Genomic DNA, 16,065 nt, shown 5'->3' on the forward strand with positions numbered 1-16,065 from the left:
TTTTGTCAGGCTACAAGAGATTCTCTCTTGCCTGCCAGACACATTTTTTCCCTCCCAATCTGCATCTCCTTCCGGTTCGTCTGGAGGCTCTGCTTGGGGCAGTACAGGACTTACTACTGCGTGGGGTGATGGTGCCTGTATGGACGTCGGAAAGGTTTCGGGGATTGTACTCCAATCTGTTTGTAATCCCAGAAAAGGAAGGGGTCCATGCGGTCCGGGATTTCAAGGCCCATAATTGATTCTTGAAGGTGCGCAGGTTCAGGACGGAATTGGTTCGTTCTGTGGTCGCTGCACTTCATCAGGGGGATTTCTTGGCGTCTGGACATCAAGGACGCATACTTTCATGTCCCCATATGCCTCAGAGACCAGAGGTTTCTGCGATTTGCGGTCGGGGACGAGCACTACCAATTTGTTGCTTTTCCCTTTGGTCTAGTGATGGCTCGAAGGGTCTTCACCAAGGTGCTGGCCCCCATTCTGGCATTGCTGAGACAATGAGGGACGCGATCGTGTGTTACCTGGGAAACCTCCTCCTGAGAGCAGCTTCTGCCTCAGAATTAAGGGAGGATGTGGCGATCACCATACAGACTCTTCTGGAGTTTAACTGGGGGTTGAATCTCCGGAAGTGAGTGTTGCCGACTCAGCGCCTGGAGTACTTGGTGTTGATTCTGGACTTCTCAGTCTTCCCTCTTCGAACAAGCTGCAGATTCTTCAATCCGCAGTGTGGTTACTGATGTCCCGCAGGTGGTTGTCGCTGCATTTTTGCAGTTCTGGGCCTCATGGTAGCCACTTTCGAGGCGGTACCATATGCTCAATTCCACACTGGAGTCTTGCAGAAAGAGATCCTGTCCAAATGGGACAAATCTCCGACATCCCTGGGTTGTCAAATTCAGGTGAGACAGCTAGCCAGGGTTTTGCTTCTCTGATGGCTGAAGTCTCCGGCCCTTCGGGCCGGGAAGTCGTTTCTTCCTCTTCATTGGACGGTGATCACGACGAACGCCAGCCTGACCGGCTGGGGGGAGTTTGGGACATCCAGTCGGCCCAGGGTCGCTGGACGCAAGAAGTCACGTGATAGGAATACGAGGAGAACAGGACACCCGAAGTGACGTCCGCAGTACGAGCGCTGTGCTCATTTTTACTATGCATGCTTTCTGCTTGTTTGTTGAAAATCCTAGCGCCAGCCGTGTGGGGGGGGGGGGGGGGGGGTGACAGATCCACTTATCAGGAATGAGATACAGCGTTTGGATCTTTGTAGTTTTGCTGTTTGCCTTACAGCGGTAAGGTAAGGGGCCGTTTCACCTGGTGTACTGTGAACACTTGAAAGGCACAGGATTATTAAGTCATCCGAACTTCACTTGAGAGGCACAGGATTAGTAAATCACTGAATTTCACTCCATTCCATCTCGTTTATGGACTGTGTTTACTTACATTTTTGCACTGTGTTGTTCACTGACTATATTTGTTGAATTTGCTGCCAATTTCACTTATTGTATGCACTTGATCTTTATTTTTGGATTCTGCTATTTTCAATATTTGATAATATTAGTAATATGGATTTTTGATTGCAACACGCAAGTTCTATTATAAGTTTACTTTATATTTATTGGCTTAACACAGTGTGTGTGTGTGTGTGTTTTACCTCATATTTATGCACTAGGCACTTTAATTTAGTTGTAATTATCATTTATGCTTGGAGCGCAACACCAATCATTGATTTTTTTTTTTTCAAGGATCCCGCCTGCCGATCAATGTGCTGGAGCTTCGGGGCGATCAGGCGGTGCCTCTCCACATGGTTGCAGGGGTATCCAGTCAGACAACGTCACGGCGGTGGCGTTTGTCAATTATCAGGGAATGACAAGGAGCTCAGCTGCAGCGATGGAGGTCTCTCACATCCTACAGTGGGCAGAGCGGCGCGTGCCGGCCTTGTCAGCCGTATGTCAGCCAAAACTGGCAGGCAGATTACCTCAGTCGTCAGTTGCTGGACCAGGGGGAATAGTCACTGCATCCAGAAGTGTTTTGGCTCATTTGCCTAAGGTGGGGCATGCCGGATGTGGATCTCCTAGCCTCTCAGTTCAATCAAAAGGTGCAGAGGTTTGTGGCCAGATCAAAGGATCCCTGGGTGAATGCGTCAGGCTCGTTGGTGGCCCCATGGGGACATTGGCTGATTTATGCCTTTCCCCCTCTCAGACTCCTCCCTCGTCTTCTACTCATAGTGGAGGCCCGAGGGGATTCCGGTGATTCTGATTGCCCCAGACTGGCCTCAACGTCCTTGGTACGCCGACTTTACGAATGGTGGCGGATGTTCCTTGGCGGCTGCCGATGCAGGAGAACCTGTTGCAACGTCCGATGCTCCACCCTGCCACCCTGCTTTACCATCACTGGTTTTAACAGCATGGCTGTTGAAATCCAAGTGTCGAGGGACCGAGGACTGTTGGTTTCGGTAATTTCCACTATGCTAAGGGCGTGGAAGTAGTCTTCCTGGAAGATTTATCATCGCATGTGGAAGGCTTACATCTCCATGTGTGAGGAGATGGATTGGCGTCCGCGTACATATTCAGTTTCCAGGATCCTGCTGTTTTTGCAGCAAGGAGTGGATCAGAAGCTTGCATTAAAGCGGAGGTCCACCCTAAAGTGGACCTCCGCTCATCGGAACCCTCCCCCCCTCCAGCGCCACAATTGGCACCTTTCAGGGGGGGGGGGTGCAGATACCTGTACAGTACAGGTATTCTGCACCCACTTCCGGGATAGCTCTCTGCGGAAAGGGGCGTAGATTACGCCCCTTTCCGCAAGTGCCCGCCCCTTTCTGCAAGTGCCCCGCTGCCTGCTGGGAAACACACAGATCCCAGCGGCAGTGGGGACCGTCCTTATTGCGCAGCGCGATTCGCGCATGCGCAGTAGGGAACCGGGAAATGAAGCCGAAAGGCTCCATTTCCTGATGCCCATACCCAAGATGGCGGCGGCAGCACCTTACAGACGATCTAGAGATCGACTTCGGGTGCCGACATCGCGGGCGCGCTGGACAGGTAAGTGTCACTATTTTAAAAGTCAGCAGCTGCAGTATTTGTAGCTGCTGGCTTTTAAAAAAAAAAAAAAACGCGGAGTCCCGGTGGAAGTCCCCTTTAAGCACCATTAAGGGGCAGATATCCGCTTTGGTTGACTTTATTTTTCAGCAACCCTTTGGCGACTCACTCATTATTGCGTACGTTTGTTCAGGGGGTTCGGCATGTGGCCCCTCCGGTATGACCGCCGCTGCCCCTGTGGAATCTGAATTTGGTGCTCCCGGTGCTTCAGAAACCGCTGTTTGAAAACATTCGGGAGATTCCTTTATTGACGCTTTCTCAGAAGGTAGTCTTTCTAGTGGCTATTACGTCTGCAAGGCGGGTTTCTGAGTTGGCGGCCTTGTCTTGCAAGTCTCCCTACTTGATCCTGCACAAGGATAAGGCTGTGCTGAGTCCGCAGCCCTCTTTTCTTCTGAAGGTTGTTTTGACCTTTCATCTAAATGAGGACATTGTGCTTCCGTCCTTATGTTCTTGGCTGTCGCATCCCAAGGAGGTCGCTTTACATTTTTTGGATGTGGTCCGGGCTCTTTGGGTGCATCTGTCTGCTACGGCTCCTTTCCAGAGGTCAAACTGTTTCAGTGGCTTGTTCAAAAAAGGCCATGGCGGTCTCGTCGGCTACCATTTCTCAGTGGATCAGACAGATTGTGATTCAAGCTTATGCCATAAGGGGGCGGGCACCTCCCTTTCCTGTCACTGCACATTCTACCAGGGCAATTGGTGCTTTCCAGCATCAAGCGTCCATTTCTCAGGTGTGTAAGGCGGATACCTGGTGGTCCATACACAATTTCACCAAATTTTACAAGGTCGATGTGGGCGCATCTTCGGATTCATGCTTCGGCCGCAAGGGTTTGCAGGTGGCCGTTTTGAGGTTGTGACTTCTCTGATGGAGTTTTTGTTATGGGTGGTATTATTTTCTTTGTGTTCCCATTCCTTGTTTTTGGCACTGCTTGGGGATGCCCTTAAGGTCAATATTAAGGTGCTGTGTTCGTCAATGAACGAAAGAGAAAATAGGATTTTTGTACTTGCTCACCATAAAATCCTTTTCTCTGAGGTTTATTGACGGACATAGCACCCATCCCTCCTATTTATGTTTTACTGCTTTTTGACGAACTGAGCTGCTGGGAGCAGAGTGAGGGGTTATAGCCATTAGGACTGCTCCCTGGGCGGTACTGTGCTTGTTTTTTGTTGTGTTCTGCCTAGTCCCCTCCTAAAGGTGGGGATATAACCCGAAGGTCAAGATTAAGGTGCTGCCCACCCCATTAATTTGTTCAGCACATCTACATGGAAGTAATTGCCTTACTTAACAACATTGTCCCCAAATACTGAGATTGAACTGTTTATCTCATTCTTCTGGTCGTTTATGAACAAATGAAACAGGATTGGTCACAGCACAGAACCTTGGGGGACCCCACTACCCACCTCTGTCCATTCCGAGGACTCCCCATTTATCGCTACCCTCTGAACTCGCCCTTGTAGCCAGGTTTCAATCCATGTACTCACCCTATGGTCCATGTCAATGGACCTTACTTTTTACAGTTAACGTTTATGGGTAACTGTATCAAATGCTTTTGCAAAATCCTAGATAAACCACGTAGGGCTGCAACTAACAATTATTTTCATAATCGATTAGTTGGCCGATTATTGTTTTGATTAATCGAATAATCGGTTAACAGCCTTAAAAAAAAATGGTAATTTTGCTGCGATTTGCATTTTTACATATTTTTTTGCCCAATTTGTGGGCAGATTAAAAACAGAAATTGCCTCAAAAATGCATTATTACATGCTTTTCTGCAGCTTCTCCATTGAAGTATATTGAGCCAAAAAAACAAAAAAGCACCGTTTTGCGTTAAGGACTTTTTTTTTTATCTTTTCTAAATACGCAGCAGCTGAAAAAAATCATGGATGTGAACTTGTCCCGCAGAAAACCATGTAAATGAACTGTAGTGCGTTTCTGCAAAAAGCACCAAAAAACAGAGGTGTGACCCAGGCCTGAGATGTTCAGTAAAATAATGGGGTTAAAAAAACTAAAATTAGTACAAAAAGAGCAAATAGTCGCTACTGTAAGGGGTTCATTTTTTACTATGAGACAGTGAAAGTAATATTTACAGTAGCGATTTGCTCATTTTGTACTATAAAGGGCTAATTTTAGATTTTTTTTTTTAACCCCATTATGTTAGTGACCGATTAATCGATTATGAAAATAGTAATCGGTTAATTTCATAATCGATTAGTTGTCGATTAATCGATTAGTTGTTTCAGCCCTAAAACCACGTCTACAGGCCTTCCTTTATCTAGATGGCAACTCGCCTCCTCATAGAAGGTTAATAGATTGGTTTGGCAACAATGATTCTTCATGAATCCATGCTGATTACTGCTAATGATACCGTTTTCATTACTTTGACTCTCTAATGTCTAGTACACACTGGCCAAATGTCGGGAGACATCAGCTGTTTCAATAAAAACCGACCAACACTCAGAATGTGTGTATGCCATACTGTCAGCTGGCTTCTGTCGGACGAGCATGCTGGAAAACCAGCAGCCAACTGGCTTCCAATCTGCGCTCTCAGCCAATGATTGAGAACGCTGATCATAATGTTGGGGGGGGGGTGGGGGGACAGTACAGACCCCTCCCCCTACAGTACAGACCCCTCCCCCTACAGTACAGAATCCCCCCCCCCCCCCTTACAGAACAGAATCTCCCCCCCCCCCCCTACAGGGCACAGACCCCCCCGCCCTACAGTGCACAGATCCTCCTAACAATACAGACCCCCCCCCCCCCCCCCCCCCCCCCCCCACAGACCCATACTGTACCTTGGAACACACACGGAGAGCCCAAGGCAGTGGCATTGTGGGGGGAGGTGCGAGCAGCACCCGAGTGACACCTATCGGCACAGTGATCCGGAACCGGCGCAAAAATCCCCTTTTCTCTGTGGTTGCAGCTCTGATCAGTCTCGGCAGCAGCTGTCGCAGCCAAGCAGAGTGAAGCCCCCTCTTCCTGCATGCACAGCACTGTGTAGACATAAAAGAGGAGGGGGAGGCGTCTTCACTCTGCTCGACTGTGACAGCTGCTGCCGAGACTGATCAGACCGCGACCACAGAGACAAATGGACTGTTGCGCCGGTCCCAGATCACTGTGCCGTCAGGTGCCACTCGGATGCTGCTCGCACCTACCCCCCCCGCAATGCCACTGCCTTAGGCTCTCCGTGTGTGTGCCGAGGTACATTATGGGTCTGTGCACTGCAAAGCCACTGCCTTGGGCTCTCCCTGTGTGGTTTGTCACTGCGCGGTGCCGCTGCCTAACCCGCGGCACTGTCTCCTCTTCAGTCGTGGCGGGGGGCGCTGGCCTGACACCCCCCCCAGTGTGTGGCACCCGGGGTGGCCTGCCCTCCACTTAGTACGCCACTGGGCCTGTCTGTGCCTGCTCAGCAGAGACTGAGTGGGTACGGGCCTATCATCTGCCCCTCTCTGTTTTCGATCAGCATGCACAGTGATGTACAACGTGTGGCTCAATGTTTTCTATGCAAGCATGTATGCGTGGGACAACAGGAGTGCTTTTAATTAATTAATTTATATTAAGGCTGATCCCCTAATCCTAATTCAAGAATGTATTGTTAGATTAGAGTTTTAATTGAGTTGATTAAAAGGTCAAACTTTCGAGATAGTTCAGGTGTACTTGGGCATGTCTAATCTAGTCCTGATGGGAGAGAGGTGTTGTGTTTCCCTTTTTTCCTGCTCATATAAGCATATCATGTACTATTTAGTCCTGATGCACATGGACGCTTAGCGGCTTCTGTGTGCTGAGCCATATAATCCCCAGTGTTTTCTGGTGCCCAGGGAGCTGCACGTGCCACATACAGCTTGCAAATCAAGTGAATGCCATTGCACTGCTATGTTTGGGTAAACCTTTACCTGTACATGGGTGTACAGTGGTGCCTTCACGTGGCGATTGGCATTGAAACTTCTAAGCATGTACGTGAAGCCTTATATTTTGTGTGTGTGTGCGTGTGTTTTTATATATTATATTTATATATATATATATATATATATATATATATATATATATATATATATATATATATATATATATATATATATTAGGGCTGTGAAAATTAAAGATTAATTCTTCGATTAATCGTTAATTTTTTTGATCGATCAAAATTCTTTTGACCGGTACTCACCTCTCCGCCGACTTCCCGGGTCTTCAGGGAGTTCCGCCGGAGATCCGGTGACATCACCGGACTCCTCCCCCCCTTCCTCAAGTGCCTCCGTCTGCTAACGAAGGGAAGGGGGGAGGAGTCCGGTGACATTGAAGTTTCTGATTGAACGTAACGTGTACGGGGGAGGAGCTACGCATGGCGCCCCCCCCCCCGCTGCTGCCCTACGGAACTAACACGATTGTCGGCTTTACATGCTGTGTTTTTATCATCTTTATGTGAGTAGTTTGTGTTTGAACACAAAAATTAAATCTTATTCTTAAGCGGTGAGCACTTAGATCTTTTCTTTCTACCCATGACCTGAGATTGTGAGAGAAGTTTATGGTCCGTGTTAACCCTATTGATACCCGCATGCATGACCACCTGTTTGCACAGGGGTCCATGCCATAAGGTGAGAGTGATTAGTTAGACCGGAGGTGGAGGGATTGTCACGCTACTGTGGTAAAAAAAAAATTACTTACGTCAGTGCTATAGTTTGAATTTAAAATGTATGTGTGAACTGAGAAGTTAAGTCATGGATTGTGAAAACTAAGTAGTGTCAGGTGATTATTTATAGTGTATACCACATTTACCACTGACTTATGCAGAGTTGCAATGCAAGGAGATCAGCTAAAAGTAGTTGGATCTGTATGTGCATTATAATTAATCCAAATTAGTCGATTAATCGATTAAAAAAATATTGATTAATCGAACACAAAATTTTTGATCAGTAACATCCCTAATATATATATATATATATATATATATATATATATGTATATATATATGTATATTATTACAATACACACGATTTGTGTGCTATTTATTTAATTTCACCACCTTCTTTTCTTCTAGGGATAAACGCACTGTGTCATCATGGCTCATTCGAAGACCAAGGGCAACGATGGAAAGATCACATATCCCCCGGGAGTCAAAGAAATCTCCGACAAAATTTCCAAAGAGGAAATGGTTAGGCGTTTGAAGGTGAGCTAATCTTCTGTTGCTTGGAAAGATTACAGAATAATGCAGCGTACACATGACCGGTTTTCCCGCCGGAATAAACTCCGAAAGTTTTTCCGACGAAGTTCTGCTGGAACTGTCGCACGTACACACGATCACACCAAAAAGTCAGATTGTTAAGAACGTGGTGACGTACAGCATGTACGACGGGACTAGAAAAGAAGTTCAATAGCTAGTAGCCAATAGCTTCTGTCTTGTACGTGAGAGCATGCGTTGTTTTTGGTCTGTCAGAACAGCATACAGACTAGCGGTTTTCTCGATAGGAATTGGTTCCCTTGGAAAAAATTGAAAACGTGTTCTCCGTCAGATTTAAAAAAAAAAAAAGTCCGATGAGGCATACACGCGATCGGAATATACGATGAAAAGCTTCCGTCTGACTTTTTCTGTTGGACATTCCGCTCGTGTGTACATGTAAGTGTATATAGCTATCTGCATTAAGCACTTGCCTACTGGGCTTTCAGCACTGATGCACTTTGAATAACAATTGCGCGGTCATGCTACACTATACCCAAACTAAATAAATATTATATATATATATATATATATATATATATATATATATATATATATATATATATAAATTTATCTTTTTTTTTTTTTTTTTTTTTTTTACACAATAGAGCTTTCCTTTTGGTGGTATTTAACCACTTCAGCCTAAGGACCAGAGGTCTTTTTACAATTTTGCACTGCACTGCTTTAACTGGTAATTGCGCGATCATGCAATGTTGTACCCAAACGAAATTTGCGTCCTTTTCTTCCCACAAATAGAGCTTTCTTTTGATGGTATTTGATTGCCTCTGTGATTTTTATTTTTTGCGATATAAATGGAAAAAGACCGAATTTTTTTAGAAAAAAATATATTTTCTATTTTTGTTATTAGAAAAATCGAATATACTCAATTTTAGTCATACATTTAGGGCAAAATTTATTCAGCCACGTGTCTTTAGTAAAAAAGATGTCAATAAGCGTATATTTATTGGTTTGCGCAAAAGTTATACAAACTAGAGTACATTTTCTGGAATTTACACAGCTTTTAATTTACGACTGCCTATCTCATTTCTTGAGGTGCTAAAATGGCAGGGCAGTACAAACCCCCCCCCCCCCCAAATGACCCCATTTTGGAAAGTAGACACCCCAAGGAAATTGCTGAGGGGCATGTTGAGCCCATTGAATTTTTTTTTTTTGTCCAAAGTGATTGAATAATGAAAAAAAAAAAAAAAAGTTGTCACTAAATGATATATTGCTCACACATGCCATAGTTATATGTGGAATTGCACCCCAAAATATATTCTGCTGCTTCTCCTGAGTACGAGGACACCACATATGTGGGACTTTTTGGGAGTCTAGCTGCGTACGGCATCCCGAAACCAATCACTGCCTTCAGGGTTTCTAAGGGTGCACATTTTTGATTTCACTCCTCACTACCTATCACAGTTTCGAAGGCCATAAAATGCCAAAATAGCACAAAACCCCCCCAAATTACCCCATTTTGGAAAGTAGACACCCCAAGCTATTTACTGAGAGGCATGTTGAGTCCATTAAATATTTTATATTTTGCCATAAGTTGCAGGAATATTACATTTTTTTTTTTTTTGCACAAAGTTGTCACTAAATGATATATTACTCACACATGCTATGGGCATAAGTGAAATTACACCCCAAAATAAATTCTGCTGCTTCTTTCGAGTACGGGGATACCACATGTGGGGGACTTTTTGGGAGCCTAGCCATGTATGGGACCCCGAAAACCAAGCACTGCTTTCCGGATTTAAATATAAAACGCTACCAAAAAAACTGTTAGCGATCGCAGGGATCAGGCCTGACTCTGCAGGTATGTGTTTAATGTTTTGTAAGTGACAGTGATCGATCGATACTGCACTTGGGTGGGCTGGGCGGAGGGGCAAAACACAGGTGCTAGCAGGTATCTGGGCTGATCCTGCTAACAATGCGTTTTTTTGGAACCCTAAACTGCTGGGGATGCTAATATAGATCTGATCAGATTAGATATTGATCTGTTCAGATTCTATACCACTACGGGAGGTTTATGCTTTGCGCGTGGGTGTTAGCGGTACTGGCACTAACCTAGCGCTGCCTGGGCGACGCAAACCCTGACCCTAAAACCGAATTGATATCACCCGCCGGGTGATCAGGGGGTTAAACCTTTATTGGGTAATAAATGGTGGGTGCCCTGATGCTATAAAAAGCAAACTAACCAGAGTCACCCGTAACACTTATACGGTGATCACTGGTGAAAGGGTTAACTAGGGGCAATCAGGGGGTTCACATTTTTATTAGGTAGTATATGGGGGTCCCTGGCGCTATATAAAAACCTGACGGGGGACCTAAATAACTAACTGGCTAACCAGCGTCACCAGTGACACTTATACTGTGATCGCTGGTGAAAGGGTTAACTAGGGGCAATCAGGGGGTTAAAACCATTATTGGGTAGTATATTGGGGTAACTAGCGCTATAAAAACCTGGCGGTGAATCTAAAAAAATAACTAGCTACCTAGTGACACTAGCGACACTAATGCAGCGATCAGAAAAATGATCGCTTAGTGACACTGGCAAAAGGGGGTGAAAGGGTTAACTCTAGGGGCAATCAGGGGGTTAAACCTTTATTGGGGGGTGGTAGGGGGCTACCCTGGACCTAACACTAACTGCCCTGACAGTTTTTACTGTCACAACTGACACTGAATGCAGTGATCAGAAAATAAATGATCACTGCAATCAGTGACACTCTGACTGGGGGGGGGGGGGGGGGGGGGTTGTCTGCCTGTGTGTGCCTATGTGTTAGTGTAGTGTTGGTGCACACTTACTGTGTCCTCTCCTCATAGTCCGGCCAATAAGACCGCCCCGAGGAGAATGACATCACTTCCTCCCTGCCTGTGTTTACTATACACAGCGGGAGGAAGCTTCTCATTCGCCAGGAGCGATCGAGAGGGGATGGCCAGAAACCAACGGCCATCCCCTCATCCCGGATCGCTCCTGCAGCGAAACGGACCGCCGCATCCAGCGGGAGGGGGTCCGATCGGACCCCCCCACCCGCTGGAAGGCAAGCACGTACATGTACGTGCTTGTGCCTGTACATGCCATTGTGATGACGTACATTGGCATGCGGCGGTCCTTAAGTGGTTAATCACCATTGGGTTTTCTTCATTTTTGCTAAACAAACCGAAAAGCAAAAAACAATTTCATAGTTTTGTTAAATTTTTCAAATGGTTAATTTCTCTCCTTCACTGATGTGTGCTCATGAGGCTCCGAAGGTGGGCACTGTTGGGACTGCACTGATAATCAGTGTCCTGTTTATCAGTGTACATGTCCTTTTTAGAGAAGCCGGTTATTGGGCTGTGCACAGGAGATGCCCTTGTAGTCTGACAGATTTGGAGTGTTTTTGCAAAGTTGAGTGGGCAAATATTGCCAAGTCAAGATGTGCCATGCTGGTAGACTCATACCCAAAAAAAGAGTGCTGTAATAACATCAAAAGGTGCTTTAACAAAGTATTTAACTGTTTTCCGTCCAGCCATTGCAGTTGTACTGCAGCAGGTTGGCTCTTTTGCGCGAATCTCCATCATTGTAAGTCACGTACATGGCGATCTATGGGCGTGTGCCCATTGACTCCCGTGCTAGCCAATCAGTGGGTCTGGCGGACTCTGCCAGCCATCCACAATCGCTCTACAGAGAAGCGGAATGAGGATCTGCCAGTGTAAACAAAGCAGATCCCCGTTCTGTCAGGGGAGTGAGATTGTCTGTTCCTAGTGATTAGGAACTGTGATCTCTATACTTCCGGTCAGTCCACTCCCCCCATAGTTAAAAAAACACCTACCTAGGGAACATTTAACCCTTTGATCGCCCCTGGTGTTAACACTTTCCTGCCAGTGTCATTTATACAGTAATCAGTGCATGTTTATAGCACCGATCGCTGTAAAAATGTCACTGGTCCCAAAAAGTGTCCGATCTGTCCGACGCAATGTCACGGTCCCGCTAAATATTGCAGATCACCGCCGAGTTAAAAAAAAATAAAATGCCATAAATCTATCCCTTGTTTTGTAAACGCGATAACTTTTTGGCAACCCAATCAATATACGCTAATTGGTATTTTTTTTTTTTTTTTTTTTTACCAAAAATATGTAGAAGAATACACATTGGCCTAAGCCGAAGGAAGGATTTTTGGGGGGGGGGGGGGGGGGGGATATTTATTATAGCAAAAAGTTATAAAACGTATTTATTTTTTTCCAAATTGTCGCTCTTGTGTTTGTTTGATTTTTATAGCGCAAAAAATTAAAACCGCAGAGGTGATCAAATACTACCAAAAGAGAGCTCTATTTGTGGGGGTAAAAAATTTGTTTTGGGTACAACGTCGCACAAGCGCGCAATTGTCAGTTAAAGCGACGCAGTGCCATATCGCAAAATATGGCCTGGTCAGGAAGTGGGAAAATCCTTGTGGGCCTAAAGTGGTCAAGGGTGTGCACACTTAAGCAACCATATTATTTTGGTTTTTAATTTTTACTTCCCTCCACCGATTTCAGTTTGTTCAACTGAGTTGTACAGTTTATAGGTCACATTAAAGGTGGAAGAAGTTCTGAAATGATTTATCTTTGCCTCATGTTTTTACATCACAGAAACCTTACATTTTAACAGGGGTGCGTAGACTCTTTATATCCACTGTATGTGTGATCTCTCTCTCTCTCTCTCTCTCTCTCTCTCATATATAGTGTGTGTTCGAGCTTTGGGGTGCACACCCTAATGCAATAGGCGCGCACGCCTATGAATGTAGATGTTATATTTACAGTTTTTGCAATTTTACACTGAGGAACATTATTCTGAGATTGATAATTTGTAGATACGGCTTTCCACAGATTGGTGAACCTCTGTCCATCTTTTACTTCTGAGATACTCAGGGCTAGATTTATTAAAACTGGTGCACACAGAATTGGGTGCAGCTCTGCATAGTAACCGGCTTCCAAGTTTTATTGTCAATGCTTAATTGAATGAACTGAAGTTATAAGTTGATTGTACTATGCACAGTTGCACTAAATCTCCTCCTCTGAGGCTTGGTTCACATTGGTGCGCTGTCCGGCATCGTATGTGATTTGCAGTGCTGTGCAAATCGTATGCAATGTCTGCAATTCAATTTCAACTATACAGATTTTATTGCATCGCATTTGGACCAAAATAGAGCAGGACCCTTTTTTGGTCCGCAACAGAATCGGATCGTATGATTGTTCACACCCATGCAATCTGATTCCTGTTCGATGTGACAGTTCGTACTGCGATATGCAAACCAATCTGGGGGTGTCATTAACTTTGTATTGACACTCCCCAGCTGTATAACTGGTCAGGTGTGATACGGGAACCCGCAGTGGACTTGCAGGGTTTCCCGCAATGCACCAACGTAAACCAAGCCCGACTCTACAAGATGACTCCTTTTTTTTTTTCTTTTCACTTTAATATTTTTCTTTAAAAGTATGCTATACATGAATTTCATTTTTATACATGTACATGCTTTAGCGACGTTACAGTATCAAGGTCGGTAGAGAATGAGTAGTAAAGTGAACTAAGAAAGCAAATTAAACTAGAAAAACAAGGCTGGGTACCTCTCATAAAGGTAAAAAACATAGGATAAATCTACAATAATGCATTTTAGACATCAAGGGCGACTTCTCAAAGGGTAGAGTACCAGTGGGGATTATATAGATCATGCCGCTATTACAGATGAGCAGCTGTGTGGTTAAGCCAGTCTGACCACTGTGCGCAGAACAATTGGCTTTTTTTTTTTTTTAACTTTCTTTATTTATATCACATAAGTCCAGAGGGGTGGAACAACAATTACAGGGAGCAACAAAGACATTCATTTCTCACATAGATATATCTTATATCCTATAGAGCATATTCCATTTTCCTCTTCTTTTATATAAATAAAACCAAATTATTTCATTTACACATTGCATATTCCAATTTATATATATTATCTATCTATTCCATTCTTATCCATTATAATTCTTATTTCCCCCAGTTATAACTTCCCTCATCTTTTATCTATTTTCCCATTGCCCCAACTAACGGAAAAAAAAAAAAAAAAAAAAAATTATTATTACTTCCCCCCTTCCCCCACCCCTCCCTCCTCTTCTCCCTCTCCTCTATCCCCTCACCCCCCCACAAGAGACAAGTACTTCCCAGCCCCCATAGGGGGGTTCAAACACATTCAAGTACGTGCGGACTCACTCCTCTGCTATGTTCCCCATCAGATTCTTCCCTTCCTCAGAATTCATAAATGAGTTCCAAGATCTCCAAGTTTCATCATATTGATCCTTTCTATCTTGGGCAGAGAGAACCAAGTCCTCTATGGCACCTACGTTTCTTACTCTATTTAGCCACATTGCAATTGAAGGTGGTCTGGGGTCTTTCCATCTGAGTGCAATTCCTACCTTAGCTGCATTAACTAGATGGCATATCACCGATTTCCTATATGTTTGTAAAGGTATTTCTGTGCAATGAAGCAAAAAAAATCTAAAAATAAATTATACAAAATCGGAGGCAATGGGAGTAGCTCTGCCCATAGGGGGTACAACAGACTATACGGCCTAATTATAGCTTTAAATGGGTGAATGTAGCACTTAAGTATTTAGGTACATATATACCAGATAAGATGGAAAATACTTTTACAGTAAATTTCCCCCCGTTACTACAGGAAATTCGGGTACTATTCGACAAATGGAAACAGGGATTTACACTCGTGGTTTGCCAGATGTAATATTATAAAAATGAACATACTGCCAAAACTGTTATATCTATTTCAGACCTTACCTATAGATATTCCAACACCTTTTTTCCGCCAGATACTCTTTTCACTAAATTTATATGGGCAAACAAACGACCAAGGATCAATAGAAACATCATGCGAGCTCCTAAACGTTACGGCGGCCTGGCAGTACCAGATATGTTTAAATATTACCAGGCAGTACACATTGGCAGAGTGATAGACTGGTGTAGACATACAGAATCTAAATTATGGACAGAAATAGAACAAAAATGCAGTTCAATACCCCTACGCAGAGCAATCTGGTGTTATACAACATTACCAGAATTGCTTAAAAAACACCCACTCATAGGTCCAACGTTGCGGATAGGGGCTAAGATCTGTCGAAATCCTCAATTCTCTACAACAAATTCACCACTATTTCCCATTCTGGGTAAACCTAGTTTTTTACCGGGAATGGAACCAGGAGCATTTCAAGGACTTATAGAAAGGGGCTATGCCCAAGCATCGCACTTTCTACAATTGGAAACATGGCCTTCGATCGCCACATTGACGCAACAAGGAGGTCGATATGAAATACATTTTTGGGAGGCATTACAGTTGCGACATTTTTTTCAAACATTAGGACCGGCGACGAACTATCAAAGACAACTGACAAAGTTTGAGATATATTTTGAGGAGAAAGAGCCCCTTTCACGGGTAATCTCTAAGATATATGAATTGCTGAATGACCCTCCAGAAGGTTTTAAAATGCCTGGAATTGAGAAATGGGAGAAAGACCTGGGAAAGACTTTTTCACCCACACAACGGCAGAAGATTATATATCTGGCATTGAACTCATCGATCTGTTCGCGGACTCAGGAATCTAATTATAAGATATTGACGCAGTGGTATTATACCCCGTCAAAACTCTAAGTTCTTTCCAGAGGCTTCTGACCGTTGTTGGCGGTGTAAAAAGGAACGGGGGACTTTGATGCATATATTTTGGCAATGCCCTAAGATAAGACAATATTGGCTAGAAGTACAAAAGATCTC

At 44.3% G+C, this 16,065-nt stretch overlaps 1 protein-coding gene across 1 annotated transcript in view; it reads left to right on the forward strand.

Moving 5' to 3' along the window:
- PDS5B (PDS5 cohesin associated factor B) overlaps positions 1-16,065 on the forward strand; it is a 177,030-nt gene that overhangs the window by 22,028 nt on the left and 138,937 nt on the right. Inside the window, exon 2 of the mRNA XM_077484113.1 lies at positions 8,105-8,233. Within this exon, the coding sequence (XP_077340239.1) occupies positions 8,126-8,233 (108 nt within the window). The 5' untranslated portion in view covers positions 8,105-8,125. The remainder of the gene's footprint in view (positions 1-8,104; positions 8,234-16,065) is intronic.

The sequence above is a fragment of the Lithobates pipiens genome, unplaced genomic scaffold (genome assembly GCF_037356315.1).
Source record: "Lithobates pipiens isolate NorthernLeopardFrog02 unplaced genomic scaffold, aLitPip1_a1.2 Scaffold_16, whole genome shotgun sequence".
Taxonomy (NCBI): domain Eukaryota; kingdom Metazoa; phylum Chordata; class Amphibia; order Anura; family Ranidae; genus Lithobates; species Lithobates pipiens.